The 18,815-nt window shown below is 37.7% G+C and overlaps 1 protein-coding gene across 2 annotated transcripts in view; it reads left to right on the forward strand.

The window, feature by feature from the left end:
- The window catches only part of LOC134792616 (adhesion G-protein coupled receptor G6-like), a 43,354-nt gene extending 25,390 nt beyond the window's left edge, over positions 1-17,964 (forward strand). Inside the window, exons 3-12 of one of the 2 annotated variants that reach the window (XM_063763858.1) lie at positions 2,718-3,488; positions 4,123-4,298; positions 5,351-5,552; positions 5,835-6,285; positions 10,324-10,502; positions 11,573-11,848; positions 13,680-13,778; positions 14,194-14,434; positions 15,276-15,481; positions 15,724-17,964. In XM_063763858.1, coding sequence (XP_063619928.1) covers positions 2,718-3,488; positions 4,123-4,298; positions 5,351-5,552; positions 5,835-6,285; positions 10,324-10,502; positions 11,573-11,848; positions 13,680-13,778; positions 14,194-14,434; positions 15,276-15,481; positions 15,724-16,905 — 3,783 coding nt within the window. In that variant the 3' untranslated portion in view covers positions 16,906-17,964. The remainder of the gene's footprint in view (positions 1-2,717; positions 3,489-4,122; positions 4,299-5,350; positions 5,553-5,834; positions 6,286-10,323; positions 10,503-11,572; positions 11,849-13,679; positions 13,779-14,193; positions 14,435-15,275; positions 15,482-15,723) is intronic. The other variant, XM_063763860.1, reaches the window with a different exon arrangement.
- Positions 17,965-18,815: the final 851 nt, after the last annotated feature.

Below are 18,815 nucleotides of genomic sequence, written 5' to 3' on the forward strand. Positions count from 1 at the left end.
TGCTAATTGATTCATATAACCGACTGTTTTTTTGGATATTCGACATTGGTTAATATTCTATCCTAATCAAGAAAAAGGTAGTGAGAAAATATTATACCTAGTCCTGCAGTAAGCTCATAAATACTCGTGATGTGGGTACGAGACGAGGATTTATACCAATTCATAGACGGAATTCATACCCCGGATCTCCAGCTTCTTAGGCAAATCCGCACTCACAGGAAAAAAACACTAAAAATAGTAAAAAATATTGCACTAAGAAGTGAAAAGCCTAGGCGTTTTTAAAATGTCACACGGTTATCAAATCGTTAAAAGTATGCATTTAGGACCCAGATTTTGTAAGACTTTATACCTATAAAGTTCGGTAAACTATGTTCGGTATAAGATGTATTCGGTTCGGGTTGTACCGAATCACAACAACATCATCATGTATTAAAAAAAACTGGGCAAGTGCGAGTCGGACTCGCGCACGAAGGGTACGGATACCATAATGCAAAAAACGGCAAAAAAAAACGGTCACCCATCCAAGTACTGACCCCGCCCGACGTTGCTTAACTTCGGTCAAAAATCACGTTTGTTGTATGGGAGCCCCACTTAAATCTTTATTTTATTCTGTTTTTAGTATTTGTTGTTATAGCGGCAACAGAAATACATCATCTGTGAAAATTTCAACTGTCTAGCTATCACGGTTCGTGAGATACAGCCTGGTGACAGACGGACGGACGGACGGACAGCGGAGTCTTAGTAATAGGGTCCCGTTTTACCCTTTGGGTACGGAACCCTAAAAACTAGTCTCTTGCCGGTAGAGCTGATTCACGAATCACGTCTGAATGTTTTCAATATTCGGCAGTGATTACCCGAATACACCTGACGTCACACTAAAGAAACCTATTATAAACTAGAAAGAAACTAATTAGACCATTGCCAATCACTAACCCCGAGCAAGGTCGGACTTTTTAGCAGCTATTTTGACAAAGGTTTGGCTCTAATTTGTTCACTCGGTCGGTTCCTCACTGATATAGCGCCGTTGTTGAATTATGTATTAAATTCAAAACATCTTCTTTTCCCACTCACACAAATCGTAAAAAAAGATCATGAATAAAGCAATATTATTTGTTTCAATTAGCTTGGTCTGACTCTATCTGGTTCTTGTTTCTAAAATTTGTTTTTTTTTTCTGTGCACGCGTAACAAATAACCAAGTACCTGATGGTATAATAATATACTCCGCCTGGTACTCTCTTCCGACCACGTGACTGACACAAGCCTACGTCATCATGCGACAGCGCTATATGATAATATGCAATAGCGCTATACAAAGTGGCAATGTTATTTGACGTAGGCTTGTGTCACTCTGGGAAGAGAAGACCATGTTTTATTAGACTATGAAGTACCTGTAAGAGAGGGGCCATAAGTTAGCAATTCAATAAAATATTGGAATTTTGCGCTCGTGGAAAGAATCTTACGGCTCGATTCGGAAAATGAATTAGAGTTCTACTAGACTTCAACAAGTTACGATACGGATAATTTAAAGATATTTGTAAGATAGATATGTCAAATTTGACGTTTCCGCGATTCTGGAGGTCCTCTTGAACGATTTCGACAAGTTATGACTTAGATATCCAAGTCACATCTAGTCAATATCTAATGTAGATCTAGTTGATCTCTAAATCGTCTCAAGATCTTGTGATTATCTCGAAATCCGAATAGGCCTGTTAGTTATCGTAACCGAATATCGGGCGAATATAGTGATTGTACGAGAATCGCGCGAATTGTGAGTTCCACGAAATATATCACGTTTCTGAATAGTGAATAGTAAAATGACGATGAAAACACGTATCGCCTGTCCTTTGTTACTTGTAGGTAATGAGTACCTACAATGTTTGATAAATATTGATTCAACTGAATTCTGTCCCGCAATTATGTAACTTTATATTTGAAAGATCATTAAGAGATGTTTTTCGAAATTACCGTTGATATACTTGATTGTCGTATAAAGTCTAAAAACATCTTCACACTGGATTATTATACTCTTAAAAATATGAGGAAACATTAAATATGTTATTTAAACAATGCTAAAGTTAGTTAAGTGGTATACAGAGCTGTGAGTAAGAGTCCAGTTGTTCTTTTCTTTTTTATTTTATATGCTAAAGCAAAATTATGTTTCTCTAATATTTTATTTTAATACATAGAGCACAGCAACTTTCGGAAACTAAGGGTGCAATTCTACATATGCATGAATTTTTTGGAATATGTCAATCGATTAAACTTCCCGTGAGATTCGTTTCTAAAAAACCCTGACATCTGTTGTATCCCAGACAATATTTTTAATGCATGTAGCCTTAAGGATAACTCACGCTAGAACGGTCAGCGCCCGGGACTAGGCTTCCGACACTTCCTTTTCTACGACAGATGATCGGTGATCATGTGAAAACTGAAGTGTCCCGGACCGTTGTAGTGTGAGTTATCCTTTATACTGGGTTGCGCACCCTGCTGTGATGGTCGCCGAATCAAAGTATAAGTTTGCTAGGCAACAAACATTATCTGATGCGGTGAAAACCTAGAAAGCTCGCAGCTTAATTGCGCCATAACAAACTTTCCGTTTTCCCATAATCAAAACAAATTACTGGAATACGTTAAGTGCTTGATTGCAGATATCTGTCCTCGTTAACACGATTAGATAACGCGGGAACATCAAACATTCGCTATTTTGTTGTTTCAGATGCCGCCGCCGCATCGGGACACCGTTTTAGCCATATCCCTCTTAATATGCTTAAGCATAACCTTAGGAGAAGCGAAGAAAGAAACAGATACACCCATCTGCCCAATAGGCTTTGACCTGGCTTACACAGGTTATGAAAAGCCAATCTGTTACCGACTGAAAGGCTCCGAAGCTTTTAAAGATATCTTCGAAGACTGCGCGGGAAACCTCTACACATCAGAGCTATACCATAGTCTTAACATCACAAAACCTAACGTAGAACTATGGTCCGGGCATAAATCGTTATACCCGGGAGGTCCTTTCATAGATTGGTCTTTCTCTCCGTCAATCGGAAAAGTTTTAACCAGTACTTATGACGTGAAGTATAACCCTTCTTTAGGTATAGACGAAGAGCTGTGTGTAGTGATACATCCTGTTAACAATTTCACAGCTGTAAGATGCACTGAGAAGCATTATAGATACTGCATGGTAGAACCCTATGAAGATACGTTATCAAAATGCGAAGAACTGACTGATTATTATAGGTTTTGGAGTCCAAAGGCTACTTGCCTGACTCCCGTTACAGTGAAAGGTGGAAAGGTTAGAGCAAGTTGGAGCCAAGCTCAAATATTATGTTCTAAGCGAGGAGGGTCGCTCCTACATCGAGGGTGGCGTTATGCCAATAATCCTTTGCTCCATATTAACAAGACAGACTGGACTGATCCTTTGGGCGTGGAGGCGACGGCAGGGGATGAATTGAGATGGGTTATCGATGAAGATGGTAATGATAAAGTAAGTTGCCGTTTAAGAAATGTAACGCTCTTAAGGTAGATGTTGCTAGGGTTCCCTAGACCCATATGGTGGAAGGATTTGCTGGCTATGGATGAGGTCTTGGTGGCTCAGATGGCAGAGCGCTGGAGTATCTATCTAAAGACCGTGAGTTCAAGTTTCACCCAAGACAGTAATTTTTCCACTTTCAAATTTATTCTAAGCTTGATAAAGTAAGTGTTCATGAAATATATGTAAGGCTTACCTATACAAATATTGACAAATCCCTAGGAAACTGCCTCATCTAACTCCATTAGACTAATAATGGAGTTAGTGTAATACTTGGGGCTGGGCATAAACTTTTAAAGGATTAGATAGGTCTGGCACATCACATCACACTGGCCTAGTTTAAGTACAGTCACCACACGGTATTGTTATGCCATTTAGGGTTCTTGCTGAATTGGAAATTCTATAGCGTAAGTATTGAACATCCAATTTAGCCAGGACCCTAAATGGCGCAAGAAACGCGGAGCGTGATGATACATTAGACATAACACAGCTTCCTGGCAGATATATGTGGATTTCCTTTTTATAATAATTTTCATATTATTTCTCTATTGCCTTCAGTGTCATTTACCTATTTTAAAAATATTTTCAGGTACCTGACTCAGAAAGTCTGAGTTTAGAGGTAGATGAATATCTGAGTAACAATTCATTGTTGGCGTTACGAGACAACGCCTGGCATCTAGTCAACAGCACATACATATTCATGGATGTCATCTGCGAGAGGTCAATACATCTGAGGAATGTCAGCTTAAACCTTACTGTTGAAGGGTAAGTTAAATGTATATCATCCGTATCATCTGTGTATACTGAACTTTATTTATTTTTAACTGAGTATATGTACCTGTTTATATTTTTTGGATAAAAGGTACAGTTAGAAAACGTTTTGACGATAATCGAATTTAAACTGTCGTGAGTCATACTAATATTAAACTAATTTTACGGTTTAACTCACGTATTTTTAGTCACTCGCGCACCATGTTTCGAAGAGCCTAGGTCTCCGCGGTGCGCGGCTAACGCGGCCGCTGCTCGTGCTCACGCACTAGAGCTTGAAAATGGAGACCTAGGCTCTCCGAAGTATATCGCACTAAAAATGCGTGAGTTAAACAGTAAAATTAGCTTCATGGTAAACGATAATTGTGCCTTTTCATACAGGTTCTATAATAAGTGAGATCTTTTGCGTGAACGAACAATGAAGGACTACATATAAATTGATAAACATATTACTACAAATTTTTAGTTTCATAAGCCAGAAAAACATTACATCAGTGGTAGTTACAGCACTCCAGTGATACGTTAATCACAATATCGTGTAGAGTTCAGATTGCTTACACAGATCGATCACCTGTTATCTCCTTATTACCTTTCCCATGCTGGGGAAATGTGCATGGACATTTATAAATCACTGTTTACCAGAGTACGGGGAATTTGGTACATTGGCACGTCATTTCTTATTTCTATCGCACGCGTATAATTATATTGCTGTCTCGTCGATGATGCTGTCGGCAGGGCCGTCTTAAACTATGCTGGGGCCCTGGGGCACATAAGAATTTCGGGCCCTTTTGGAATTAAACTCGAATTAAACTAACATTTTTCTACTATGATCCTCTATTTACTATGGGTATTCAAATATACTGCTACTGTCTGTCCTTCGGGGCCCCCTGACGATGGGGGCCCTGGGCACGGGCCCCGTGTGCCCTTATAGTAAAGATGGTACTGCAGCTCAATGCACACAAGAAAGCATAAGCATCTTAGCTTGTCTATGTGTCAAGAGAGCAGCGTTTATTTAGGTACCACAAATTATTAGTTCTTTATTATTTCAGAGACCATGTTATCCTTTCCGTAAATGACTCAGTCGACGAGTCCAACATCCACTGCTACACCGACGCCATCTTATATTCCCCGACCAACATCAGTAAGATAGCCCTCGACGACAACAAGTACAGACTCAAGACCGTATCTGACGGCATGTACTGGTGTATTCACAGGGATTCTAGAAACTTCCGGGTGTCCCAGTCCAATAAGGTAATCTAATAAAGATATACTAATAGGATAGTGTGAACGAATCAAAATGCATTAGATAGATCACTCTGAAAGATAACAAGTACTATGATATCAAAATAAAGAGCTTTGAAGGAAAACTAAAAATGATTTTGCCACTCTATAAGGTCTTATTTTAGTGATGCAAGAATTTCTAAGTTCACTGCAGCAGTTGTATTTGTAGTTATTAATTGGAAAGGTTATATATTGTAATATGTCTAATTTCGGAATTTACTTCCAATATTTCTTTGTACTTTTCGTTGTCAGGTGCTCTTCGTCCGGGAGAAACACGTTGAGAACCTCTACGCTATCAAAATAAGACTGAGAGGAAGGTACCGATTCGAAAACATCGACAAGCAATACAGAGTCTGGGAGAGAAAAGTCAAAGAATACATCTACTACAGAACCAAGTACGTGGAAAGATTTGGAGAGATCACCACCACCAATGGCCATGAGGCTGAGGGACTCCTTCAAAGTTACAAAAGATCTACTGGAGATGATTCTGGTGAAGGATCTTTTAAAGAGACTGATGTTATATATATGGTGAAGATAAAGAGATTGTTTTTGGATGGAAGGACTGTATTGCTTCATGTGCAGTTGAATCCGACGATGAAGGTCGTGCCTCCAGGGTACTGGGAAGGTTTGGAGGTGATGTACATGAGACCGGCGTTCTTCTGTGCTGGTGATGGGTTGCCAGGGATTAAACGAGTGGCGTTAGGTGAGATATCATTCAATAGTATTTTATACAATGGGGATATAATGATTAAATATTTAAAGATGAATTGTTGACTGCAATGTAAACGTAACTTGGTTAAAAATTTACTATTTACCTAACTGTTAGGTACTTATCTCAAATCATATCGAACTATTTATCGGGTTCTTCACATTATGTTTTCTTAGTTTATCGGCTATAGATTAGATCGTCTGATAGAGCTACATGTTTGATAGAGCTACATTTAAATTGTACTAGATACTTAAACTATCTTTACATCTTGGAATTTACGTACTACGACATGACTAATATTTTTTAAAACAATGGTAAAAGACACGGCCCGGTTGATTGGCTTTTTTCTGTAAATATGTATAGTAATTTTGACGAATCTATATGGCGTTCACGCGGAACATTTGAAAGGTAGGACTAATGGCACATTGTATAGGGCGGTAAACAAGAATTTAAGAACGAGTGTGAAATTAACACGTCGCCTACGTTTAAAAATGTAATAACATATCATTTACGAGCAAGTGCGATGAAAAATATTATTTGTGTTGCAAACATGAAACTCATCCAATTATAATACTTGCAGCATGGACTTGGTAATTGCGCCAAATTATCTCATCGAGTTCCGAGTATCAAGTTCAGAGCACCAAGGGTCAGATGCGGAGCAAAATTATATTATCTACCTCTCTATCACTCTTAAGGCGCAGTACAGACCAGCAGTTTTTTAAAATCATAGCGCTTTTTGAATCACATACGGTTGCCAAAAATTTCAATAGCAATCTTGTAGACCCTAATTTTTTGACTTTCGCTCGATAGCAAAAATCACGAAAATAGATTTTTATTTTTTTTATTTCATTCATTTGGAGGACCCACAGCCATGACATTAACATAGAAATTATAGTAGATACAGGAAGCCAATTATAGGAACTCACAGGTAGTGACATAATACTAAACTAACGGGTACTACTTATGCTAAGATTACGCACTATCGCAACCACATGTGAATAAAGCTAATACAAATTATATCTAATAAGGATAATTTGTAAGTAAGTAAAACACTAACTCAAAAATTTGTAACAATATTTGCACAAACATTAAAAATATGAAAAGCGCTGTTAAAAATGCGCAGTTAAGTTAGCTACTTTTTATGTTTATAAGTTTTTATACAATATTTATATTTATTTGTTTAATGTTTCAATAAATTTAATGCTCTTATTAAGTATACGAATATTTTATAAAATATTTTTATATCTCGGGAGCGACCATAGCAGCGAATCGAATTGTGAACCTACGTAAGATATTTAAAAAAACTGGACAAGTGCGAGTCGGACTCGCCCACCGAGGGTTCCGTATTTTTTTATTGTGATAGTGAAAATTTCAACTGTCACAGTTCATGTGATACAGCCTGGTGACAGACAGACAGACGGACGGACGGATAGTGGAGTCTTAGTAATAGGGTCCCGTTTTTACCCTTTGGGTACGGAACTCTAAAAATCGAGCATAAAATTGAGCCTAAAACTTATTATTTAACCCATGTCGCACCATATTTTGTTCATCCAATACATAATAATATGAGTTATAAAGTAGCTGACAAAGTGAAATATTCGTGCTCATTACCTACTTGTTTTGTTTACTCGCCAATTAACGCTCTAGATCTTGATTAAGTGCTATTTATCATACCTAGGTATGGCTTGTAAGGAGAGATCAGCGCTTAAATCTAATTTGTTTATCTGTGTCAAGCTAAATGAGCATAAATGGAATATTTAAGTTTAAGAGTGTTCATAATCATCATAATCATAACTTATTTATTTCTTGAATGCGGTACAATACAGATGTAGGAACGTAATAAAACATTTTTTATTCAACAGATCCAGCCTGAATGGGCTTAGAAATGAGTATTACCTAATGACTAGATTCTTATGACCTATCATGCAGCATGCAAAAATAGTAAAGTTACGACCTTATACTTACTAAACTTTATAAATACGCGGCAATTCTAAAAATTCTTTCAACGAGTAAAAAGCATTTTGTACCAAAAATTCCAACAAATATTTAACGTTAAACGTTGTGCACACATTTAACATTGGTTACTCTAAATATAAGTACAAGGGCCTACATATATATAGGGTTCTTATATAAATAAATAAATATTATAGGACAATTTTACACAGATCGCCCTAGTCTGACGGTAAGCTCAATAAGGCTTGTGTTGTGGGTACTAGACGACGATATATTTATTATATAATTACATATAAATTATATACATAGAAAACATCCGTAACTCAGGGTCAATATAAGGACTTATTCCGAAGTGTATATCACTAATGACGGTATCTTCAGTTTCCCATTTAAGGTCTAACGACTGTAGGCACCATTAGCATTCATATTCTTTTTACAACATTTTTTCGCTTTAATAATTTGTCATTCTCGCTGTGTTTTAATTACCTTTAGGCAGGCACTTTATATTCCGCACTCAGATACTACGCAAATGATATGTGTTATGATCTCATGAAAATATTGACTTTTAAATGAACCTCATCATGGTTTACTTTTAGACCTTGAACTTGAACTCATTGCAAGCCTTGTACGTAAAGGACTACTCACGTGCGTGACGTGCGACGTTGCTCGGTCACGTAAAAAAATATCCACTGGCCGCATACGGTAGGCAATTTTTTTATGAAAAACTATCAAAAGAAAAAAATATCAACAATTATATAATTATGTCTTTTATCACTGTGCGAAAGCTTTCCCTTAGTGATGCACCGACTATTGATTTGGCCGACTAGCCGACTAGCCGACTAATCGGCGCTCGATTGGCCGATTAGTCGGCCGACTAGTCGGCTAGTCGGCCAGATCATTAGTTTCGTATAATTTCAGGTGAAAAACAATAGATTTGCTCCTTTGGTTGCGCTATTCATCATATTAGCTTGGATAAAAGGTATTCTCTACAGGTTCACAGACCTATCACAAGAATCCTCGTTCAATTTCTGTTTTTTTTTTATTTTGCGATCCTGAGCAGACCGTCAGTACAACTTGTAGGAGGTATTTCCAAGGCTCTATTTCCCGTACGTAGTCGCCAGTTAAGAACCCATTCCCTGTGGTCAGCGTCTTTACGAGCAACGTGCCCTGTTTATAAGTCTCTAAATTTTGCAATAATATTAACAGTTCCCCGTGGCTCCACCATTAAAAAAAAAACAAAAACTGAATAATAATAAAATGATTTAACTATAGAACTTGGCCATGAAATTACACGAGAATCAGTTGAGATCGACCTGTAGAGGAAAACACCAGCCCACCATACGATAACGATCAAACGGTCAATTATTATGAACAAATGTTTTCGTCTGCACCCTGAATAGGTATTTTGGTAAAATATACATAAAACATATGGCAAATATTGACTGTTGATTTCTTGTTTTTCCGTTTTCTTTCACTAATAAAGTGCCGACTAATCGGCCATTTTTGCCGACTAGTCGCCGACTAATCGCCGACTACAAATGTGGCCGGATAGTCGGCTTTCCCGACTAGTCGGCGACTAGTCGGTACATCCCTACTTTCCCTTATTATATATCTATGTTATGTGCCACACTCGTACTTACATAGATGTCATAAGTTCATGTTAAAATGTGACAACCACGATGACAGACGGTAAATTCTTGACCATCTTAGGCTGGCTGCCTTGTGTATGTATTGACTTGTACAAGTTTGTAAACCATCGCACATATGGAGAGTTTTTTCTAATCTTTACCTAAATTTTGCGGGGTCAATATATAGATCATACCTACCTACTGACCCTACCTACCTACCTACTGATACCTTTTACTATGGAACAAATCCCGAAAACGCGAAAAATTTTTAGGCTCTCCGTCTCCTGATATCAGCCAGAATGTCAGAGGCTATCATTTTTTCGTGATAATTTCTCATTGTATAAAAATAAAAGGCATAGGTAGTTTTTGTATGCATTTAATTTTAATCACTCTGTGTTTTCAAAACCCAAAGATAATTTCCATGCCTGACTGTCTATCTATCGTTTTCCAGGCCAGTCCGTGATCACAACCGGCTGTCGCAACCACACCTGCACAGGAGACTTCAACACCGGCGTCTCGTTCGTCATCACCCAAGCCGACGACTGCTCTATGCCGTCAAGGACCGTCACCACCAAGGATACTAATATTACTGTTTTCATGCCGACAGCTGAGCCGAAAACTACTACAGTTGTGAGTATTATTCTAAACCAGTGCACCCGCACACACAAGTGTGTTACTTACCCGCTCAGTTTTAAAATGCTCAGTCCGAGGTAGTGTTGGTTAAGACTCGAGTCCTTTCAATCCTCTGCTTCAAGACTCGACTCAGTTTTTGAGACTTTTATAATTAAGTCTAAACTCGAGTTCTTTTCAACTTGCCGAGTCTTTTGTAGAGACTTGAGTCTTTCAGAGAACACTTGATTTTTTCTACAACAAAAATCATAACGCAATGTCTTTATGCAAAATTCGTGAATTAGGTACACAAATCATACAATAACGCCTAATTTCTATTTGCGACTATAACGCCTAATTGTTATTTAGGAAAAACCTGTAAAATTGTTGACGGAGTCTTTATTCGGAGACTCGAGTCCTTTTGAGTTGCTGTTAAAAAAGACTCAACAAAGGACTCGACTCGGGACTTAAAAGACTCAGAATATTTTTAAGCGCCGTTCTTCAAATTCAGAGTCAGTGGACTCGAGTTCTTACCAACACTAGTCCGAAGACGTTCAGTTTGTCATCGCCCAAGCCGCCTGTGATTGTCACCAATATTATGAGAAATAACTAATGCAACGCATGCATAAATCAATCATATCGGATAAATCAATCATATCGGTTTAAAATAAAAATGGAACTGCCATAACAAATATTAATATTCCTATTAATATTGCTTTGCATGGCAAACTCACTGCCAAAACATACAATGCAGGATACATGCTATTTAACAAAATGCCTTTTAATACTTCAGGAGTGTTTTAGATAGTTCGTTACAAAACCACAAGGGCCTGACACCAAGGGCAGATTTTTTTTAAACATATTGTAGAATTTTGATCAAATATACATTTGGGCCTTATTGAAGTATACAATATTTTGTCTTATTCTCTTGGATAGTCCCTACACAAAAAGTGTTTTAAACATGTGTTGCATTTGATTATACATACATGTCTATAAAATATCGCTATAAGATCTATTTTCTACAACACTCCAGTTTTATTAAAAGCTACCATTATCCATCATGCCCACTAACAATAGCCAAACAATTATAGCTTAGCGATGTCATGGAGAGAAATCAGGACGACAGTCTCGAATCCACCCAAAGCACCCGCTGTACCGAAGAAATCACAACCACGGAACCTACAGAACTAACCACATCATATAGTAATGAAGTGACTACGGAGGAAGTGGCTACTACAGAACAGGTGTCTACTGCCAGACCTGTCCTTCCAACGTTCATCCCACGGCCACCCTCCACTACACCTGAACCGTCGGCACCTGAACCGACTACTACTACTACTACTACTACTGAACGACCTCTACTACCGGTAAGAGAAAAGGGCCAATTCGAATGTACATTTGACATCAAAATAATATCTGATTTTATCATTTAGGCCAAGCGCGCACCACGATTTTAATTTTTGCGACACGATTTTAGAATCGCGCTGTAATATATCGCAGAAAATCCACTGCGCGCACTGCGATGAAAAAGTCGACGATTTGTTCATTCTCAACATGGATTTCGTACCTGTCGCTTGTCGTGAAACGTGTCTTCTTATAGACACAAAGGTGATCTCCTTCTATTTCCATAATTAAACGGTCAACATCAAGCGTCTCATCTTGTGGTTCCATTGGAGAAGCAGGTTCCGATATGTTGACGCTTGGAGAGCCAAATGCCGACTGAGGTCCGGGGTGCGATTTTATAATCGCAGTGCGCGCGGGGCCATACAGCTCCGTATGCTGCAATTCACTTTGCGACAATCGCGTCGCGAGCAGTCGCGGAAAAATGTGACAAATCACAATTTTAAAATCGCTGCGATTTTTTTGTCGCATATGCGCGCACTGCCATATAAACACATACGTTACATTTCTGCGACTAAATTATCGCGCGACAAAAAGTCGTGGTGCGCGCTTGGCCTTAGTTATTACTCGCGCATGCGTTTCACTCGTACCGTGTGTAAACGGGCGAATGATGACAATAGTGTATTATTTAGATATCATTTTGATGTCATAATGTAAGTTTGAATTGACCTCAAAGGTGAATCAGCTTTCCCAGATGTACTGAAAAATGTTGATCTAAAGATTTGCATTCAAGACAAAAAAACGGTAATAAATGTACAAAAAATCGGATCGGACAATATCTTAGAGAAGATAAAAATAATGCAATGAAATAAGTCCAATAACAATAACATTATCCAGATTTGAAGAGTTGCCATCAGATACATCGGCGCGGCAAAGGTGCACAAAATATTTGAACAAGCACTTTAACGCCTTGATATTTTTTTTTTTTTTTTTTTATTTTTTTTTTTTTTATTTTTTTTTTTTATAATACATACCTATACCCATACTACTACTACCCTACTACTACCACCTAGCACCTACCTACCTACCATGCACCTAGCGGTGTTGGTATACTATTGACCTATACGCGTTTGCAGATATTTGTGAGCGCCTTAGCTGCTCCCATATAACTGATGGCGACTGTGCACCATCATATAGACATATTAGCTAGGTTACCTGCAGCTGAATTCACCCACTCAATAGTTCTTACATTTCATTCATGTCAGTTGTGGTGAATAGATTTTAATTTTAATATTTCAACCATAATCATTGCAGTGTTTTTTTTTTATTTTGTTTTTTGACATTTGGTTTACATGTTCTACATTCGCCTGTCTTGCATGATCAAATTGCATGTAAAATATAACTATCTCGCTCTGCAAAGCTTATTAAATTTTGAAAAAATCGAATAATATCTTATCTACTTATAACTATTTTGAAGTTTTGAAGTTTTTCAAGGTACATAGTGTGCATAATGACCTACTCGCAAAAAGTCCCAAATTGCGAAATTACGTATGCACTATAACTAGACAGAAGAAAAGTCTGCAACGATTTTGATAGCACATAACTTTAAGAACTAACTTCTATTGAGTAAGTCCTCCCTTTCGCTTTTAGAGAAGGGACTGGGAAAGGACAACATGACATTCTACAAACGGTACCTTAATGCTTAGAGAATGCCTTAAGGCATCAATTTCGCCATTTGTACTTATTTCTATTGTGTATTAAAGTTTAAATAAATAAATAAAGAATATCTTTAATTGTAATTGAAAGTAGATACAATTCACGTTTCTAATGCCAAAATATTTTCTATACGATTTCCAGGAAGAACAGCTACAGCAAGTGTTGCAAGACTTGGAAGCAATAATCAACAATGACACCATTTCCATTATGATGGACACCGCCAGCGACGCTGTTGAGCAGGTAATTTTAAATATGTAGTAACTGAAGCCTATCTGTCGTTTGACATTTTAGGTGATGTCTTTTACAAGATCATAAAATAAGAACCCTAAATAACAACAACAAAACCAAAAAAACAAATAATAAAAGAACAAAACAGGAAAACAAAAAATACTAAACAAACAAAACATCAATATATAAAAAAAGTACCCTTTGGGTCACAAAATAATAGGTGTTACATTTTTTTTGTTAGGATTTAAATGGAATAGGCATCAAACTCATATTTCTGATCTAAATATTGCCGGGTTATATATATGCTTTTCGTTCATTTACATACTGTATAAATGAAGCTCACTATTGTTTTCTTGTAATATTCACTGGAATCAAAATGATTAGAAATCTGATTTTAAAACTATATTTAAGTATCTTTATATTTCAGGTGGATGCACTCCTGGATATGGAAGATGAATTAGAGATCCCCGGTCAACTGCTTCACCTAGTTGATGAACTGGCCGCCAGAGTCGACCTCAATGGTTCCCATCAAGCGCAGGCCATTGCCAACAACATAGCTATGCTTATGGCTGACTCGAGTCCGGAGAGTCCGGTGAAAGGACTCAGGATAGCTGCCCAGGGTACTGGGGGTGAGGTGTTCTCTGCTGATGCTTTCGAGATTATTTCCGGTAAGTTCGTTTCGAAGGTTTGCCATCCACATCCCCATGTTTATTGCCTATGCGAATCCAGTAAAGGGACTGAAGATTGGAATGAGGTGTTTTGTACTGTCATGTTTGAGATTGTTTGAAGTGAGTTTATGCAGAAACCTCTAACTAATTAATGCCATGTAGAAAATCAGCAGTTGTAGCAAATTTCTGTCATATTTGCTGCCAAAATAAAATGGTGGCAAAAAAAGTTGAATAACGCCAAGTTGCTCACAACTGTATTAATTAGTGTGATGCTATTTTCTGTTATTTGTCGATGTGTTAAGTAGTAGTAGTAGTAGTAGTAGTAGTAAACTCTTTATTGTACAAAAATACATATTAAAAATAACATACAATTAGTAAGAAGTACAAAGGCGAACTTATCCCTTTGAGGGATCTCTTCCAGTTAACCTTTGAGTAGATGAGAGGAGAAAGTGAAAAGAGGGTGACAAATGCAGCAAAATGTACAACAAGGTACCAGAAAGATAAAGGATACAAATACAAATTTATAGGATAAACATACATATATTACACAAAAAGGAATGGGGAAAATACACTAAAAATTGGAAAGAATTAGAACGATATAAAGCAACTATACAATAGAAATATAGACAAATTAATCAGTCAGATCATCAGATAACCATAGTTTCTTTAACCTCTCCTTGAACGACGCAACCGATAATAAAAATGAATGAGAATTTAATACATAATTATGTATTCGGTATTTGTAGATATGTGATCTACACGTTATACTAAAAATACTGAAGCTATAAGCAGATTCTCTAAGATCGGAACTAGCTCAACTTTGTGTTTTTCCAAATTACAGAAGAAGTAAACGCCACCCACTTATACGTCGATGAGAGCGAGGCAGTCGTTCACCTTCCAGAATCAGTCAACAACTCATCCCGTCGCATCAGCTTCGTTGTGTTCCGAAATGACCGCGCCTTCATGTCTAGCCATGGGCTCTATTCTGTCAATAGCAGAGTCCTTAGCATCAAGATTGAAGACCTCACCCAGTTTGCTGATGGGGAAGTAAGTTATCTTCTATCTCTCTAGGATCACTCCTTTTTGCACTTTCGATTTCTGTTTCTCATTTTCTTCTCCCCACTTCCCGTCTATTTCATTTCCTTCATCTTCTGACTTACACTATATCTCTTACTTTGTCACTTTAGCTGTAAAAATTTTGATTTTGCGTTTATTTTACTATAATATAAACTCATAGCTCATAGTCACTACAATACAAAAACCTTTACTGTTCCCAATTCTCATTTCAGGTAATAGATATCCATCTTCGACCATTAGCAGGCGACCTTGAACGTAACCAAACCCGCAGCTGCGCCTACTGGCACTTCCTCGACGACGACTCCGGCTACTGGTCAGAAGATGGCTGCACTTTCATCCCGTCCTCCCAATCCGGCCAGCTGGATACCTGCCGCTGCGATCACCTTACCCACTTCGCTGAGGTCCTGGTACCTAAGACTGTCTTCTCAGAGCGAAACGAGGCGGTTTTAGAAGTCCTTTCCATCGTAGGATGTGTTCTATCTATCTTTGGGTTACTTTGCGTTGGTATAACAGCAGCTATATTCAGGTCCTGGAGAAGAGACTTCAGTAATAAGATTTGGTTGCAACTCTGCATTGCAATCTTCATTCTAATAGTCTGTTTCTTAGTTGTAGTGTTCGCCCATTTCGATCACTACGACGTTACATGTTTGTTACTTGGTGTCTTGTTGCATTATTCCGTTCTAGCATCGTTTTGCTGGATGCTTGTGGCAGCTGTTTTGTCATACAGGAGACTGGTTTTAGTTTTCACTAGGGATGCGTCTCATAAGTTGTTGAGAGCTTCGGCATTTTCGTGGGGGACTCCATGCGCTATAGTAGGAATACTTCTTGCCGCTAGTCCACATGCCTATTCAGGTCAGTTTGAGGAGATGTCGCCCAGTTCAAGTTTCTGCTATCCATCCGGACTTGGACTTTGGTTGACGGTCTACGCGCCCATAGCTATCATGTTACTCGCAAACTGGATGCTATTTGTTCTGATAGTTCGTTCCGTGTTTGCTTCTAGAAGGATCCAGAGACACGGTGATTCTAATGAAGCCTTAAGATGCGCTTCGGTCAGCTGTCTCTTGGTCTTCCTATTCGGTTTACCCTGGATTTTCGGTTTATTTGCTTCAAACATTGTCGCGGCGTATCTTTTCACGTTGACTGCGACTTTCCAAGGTTTCGTTCTCTTTATTTTCTTCGTGTTGGGGAATAAAAAGACTAGAGATCTGTGGTTGAACAAGCTTAAAATCAAGCAGACCCAGAAGATACCGGTCACATCGTCGACTTATACCAATAATAAGAGCCAGAACTCTGCCTCGGAGTGGAGGAAAGGACGGTCTACTCCTGCCACTATTGAAGCTAACGCCTCCAAGCCTAGGTCTCTCTCTTCTCCTGATGAATCCAGGTTTTCTTGACAGAGATGAGACATTTACAGAAGTTATCTTTAGAGGTCCTTGCCAGTTCCTGTCCTACCTCTGCGTATCCAAAATCTTCTTTTGGTAACTTTTTCCTTTGAAAGTTAACTATAAGATGTATCGTCTCGAAATATTAACTCGATCGACTTGTATTCGTGTAAATTCTAGATTGTAAGTGACTTCAGTATTAGTCTTATTTCTTTGACTTTTACGTCATTCGCCTTAAGGAAGTGTGATTGAAACCATTAGCCAATTGACATAGGTCACAAGGTTAATTCAACAGGGCCATCTTTTAACGAAATTAGTTTTTCAATAAAGAGAAAATTGAAGCAAAAACTTCCTATAACTATGTCGAACCCGCAGCCGTCGCGACCGTGTGGAACACGGGTAATGTTTTTAACAATGGGCTGGGGTGGAAGTTTCTCGACCGCGGTAATTTTTTTCAAAAAGAGACTGCAAAGAGTCCAAGAGTGATTGGACAGGTTGAGAGTTCGAATTTAGGTAGCAATGGCGGTTTTTTCCGGTTTTCCTAAAATTTTAAAATTATTATAGAATGTGACACGCTCGACACGCGTTATTGCATTCACGTACGACAAGACAACCTTGCATATGTAACCTTAATTGTTTGGATGTATGTATTGTAGGTATGTACTAGTATGTAGGATATAGAAACATTTCATATAAGTCTTAATCTAGTCTGAAAATGGTTTTAGCTGTTTCATTTTCGTAACTTTCACTTGTTTTAAATTTTCTTCATTAGCAGCAAAGAGTTACCAAATATTAAACTATTTATAATTAGAATTCGTGTTAGTTGTTAGGTATTAAATGCAATTACCTATTCAGTATTTTCATCAATATCAAGGGAAAAGTTTCTTGTAAATACACATTTTTGTAAACATTAGTTTTAAACTTTTAAATGTAAGAGAAATGGATTGTACAGACAGAACAAACTATTAGAATATACGGAAATATTTATTTAAACTATAATATTAATGGTTAGGTGTAAGAATTGAGGCATTTAATGTTGTAATTGGAATAAAGTTGTACCATTTATTTTAATAGTGTTTTATTTATTAAATCCTACTTAATTATACCTACTACTACCTAAATGTACCTAGACCCTGCAGTTGTAGTAGCGTAGCAATACAGATTTGTCCAGTGGCGGATTTGCCCTAAGATCTATAATAGGGACGGCCAATCGTGACAAAAAAATGAGTAGGTAAGGGGCGGCTGGTACTTCATGGCCTAGGGTAGAAAAGACTACAAATCCGCCGTAATTATTTACATATGTATAATTTGTATATCGTAGCCTTGTAGTCCTAGTATCTCTTGAATACATATAGTTGGAGGATCATTCTTAAGGGGGCATTGCAAGAACAAAGGCTCCCGAAACTAGATAAGATACACAGCACAAGCATAGTTTTAATTTGGGGCTCAAATATTTATTTATATTGGGTCACGACTCATTGACCTGACATCATAATTCATTAGGCGCATGCGCCGCATTAAAATAACAAAAAAAAACGTGAAAGATTCAGTGTATAGTAGTAAAATGTGACGTATATTTTGGGAATAACCAACTTACAACAATTTGTAAATATGAATAAAGTAGGGTATTATCTTTTTGTGATCGCAAAAACGCATATGAAGGATGACTCAAGTTTAGTAATTGCACCTTAACAAAAATACACAACACGTCACACTGCACGATATATGAATTCATACTCGTATGAATTTAAAATTATTGATATTACAATCATCATCTGTGACTGTATCTACAAATTAGCCGAAATATATAGGTATTGCTTTGGTGTCGTTGGGTCTCATTTTATTTATTTAGTGAATCTCCTGGATCTCAAAATAACTCGGTATTAAGTGTCATATCTGAGCGAGTTTCACTACCCGGTTGC

This window comes from Cydia splendana, chromosome 8 (genome assembly GCF_910591565.1).
Source record: "Cydia splendana chromosome 8, ilCydSple1.2, whole genome shotgun sequence".
Taxonomy (NCBI): Eukaryota; Metazoa; Arthropoda; class Insecta; order Lepidoptera; family Tortricidae; genus Cydia; species Cydia splendana.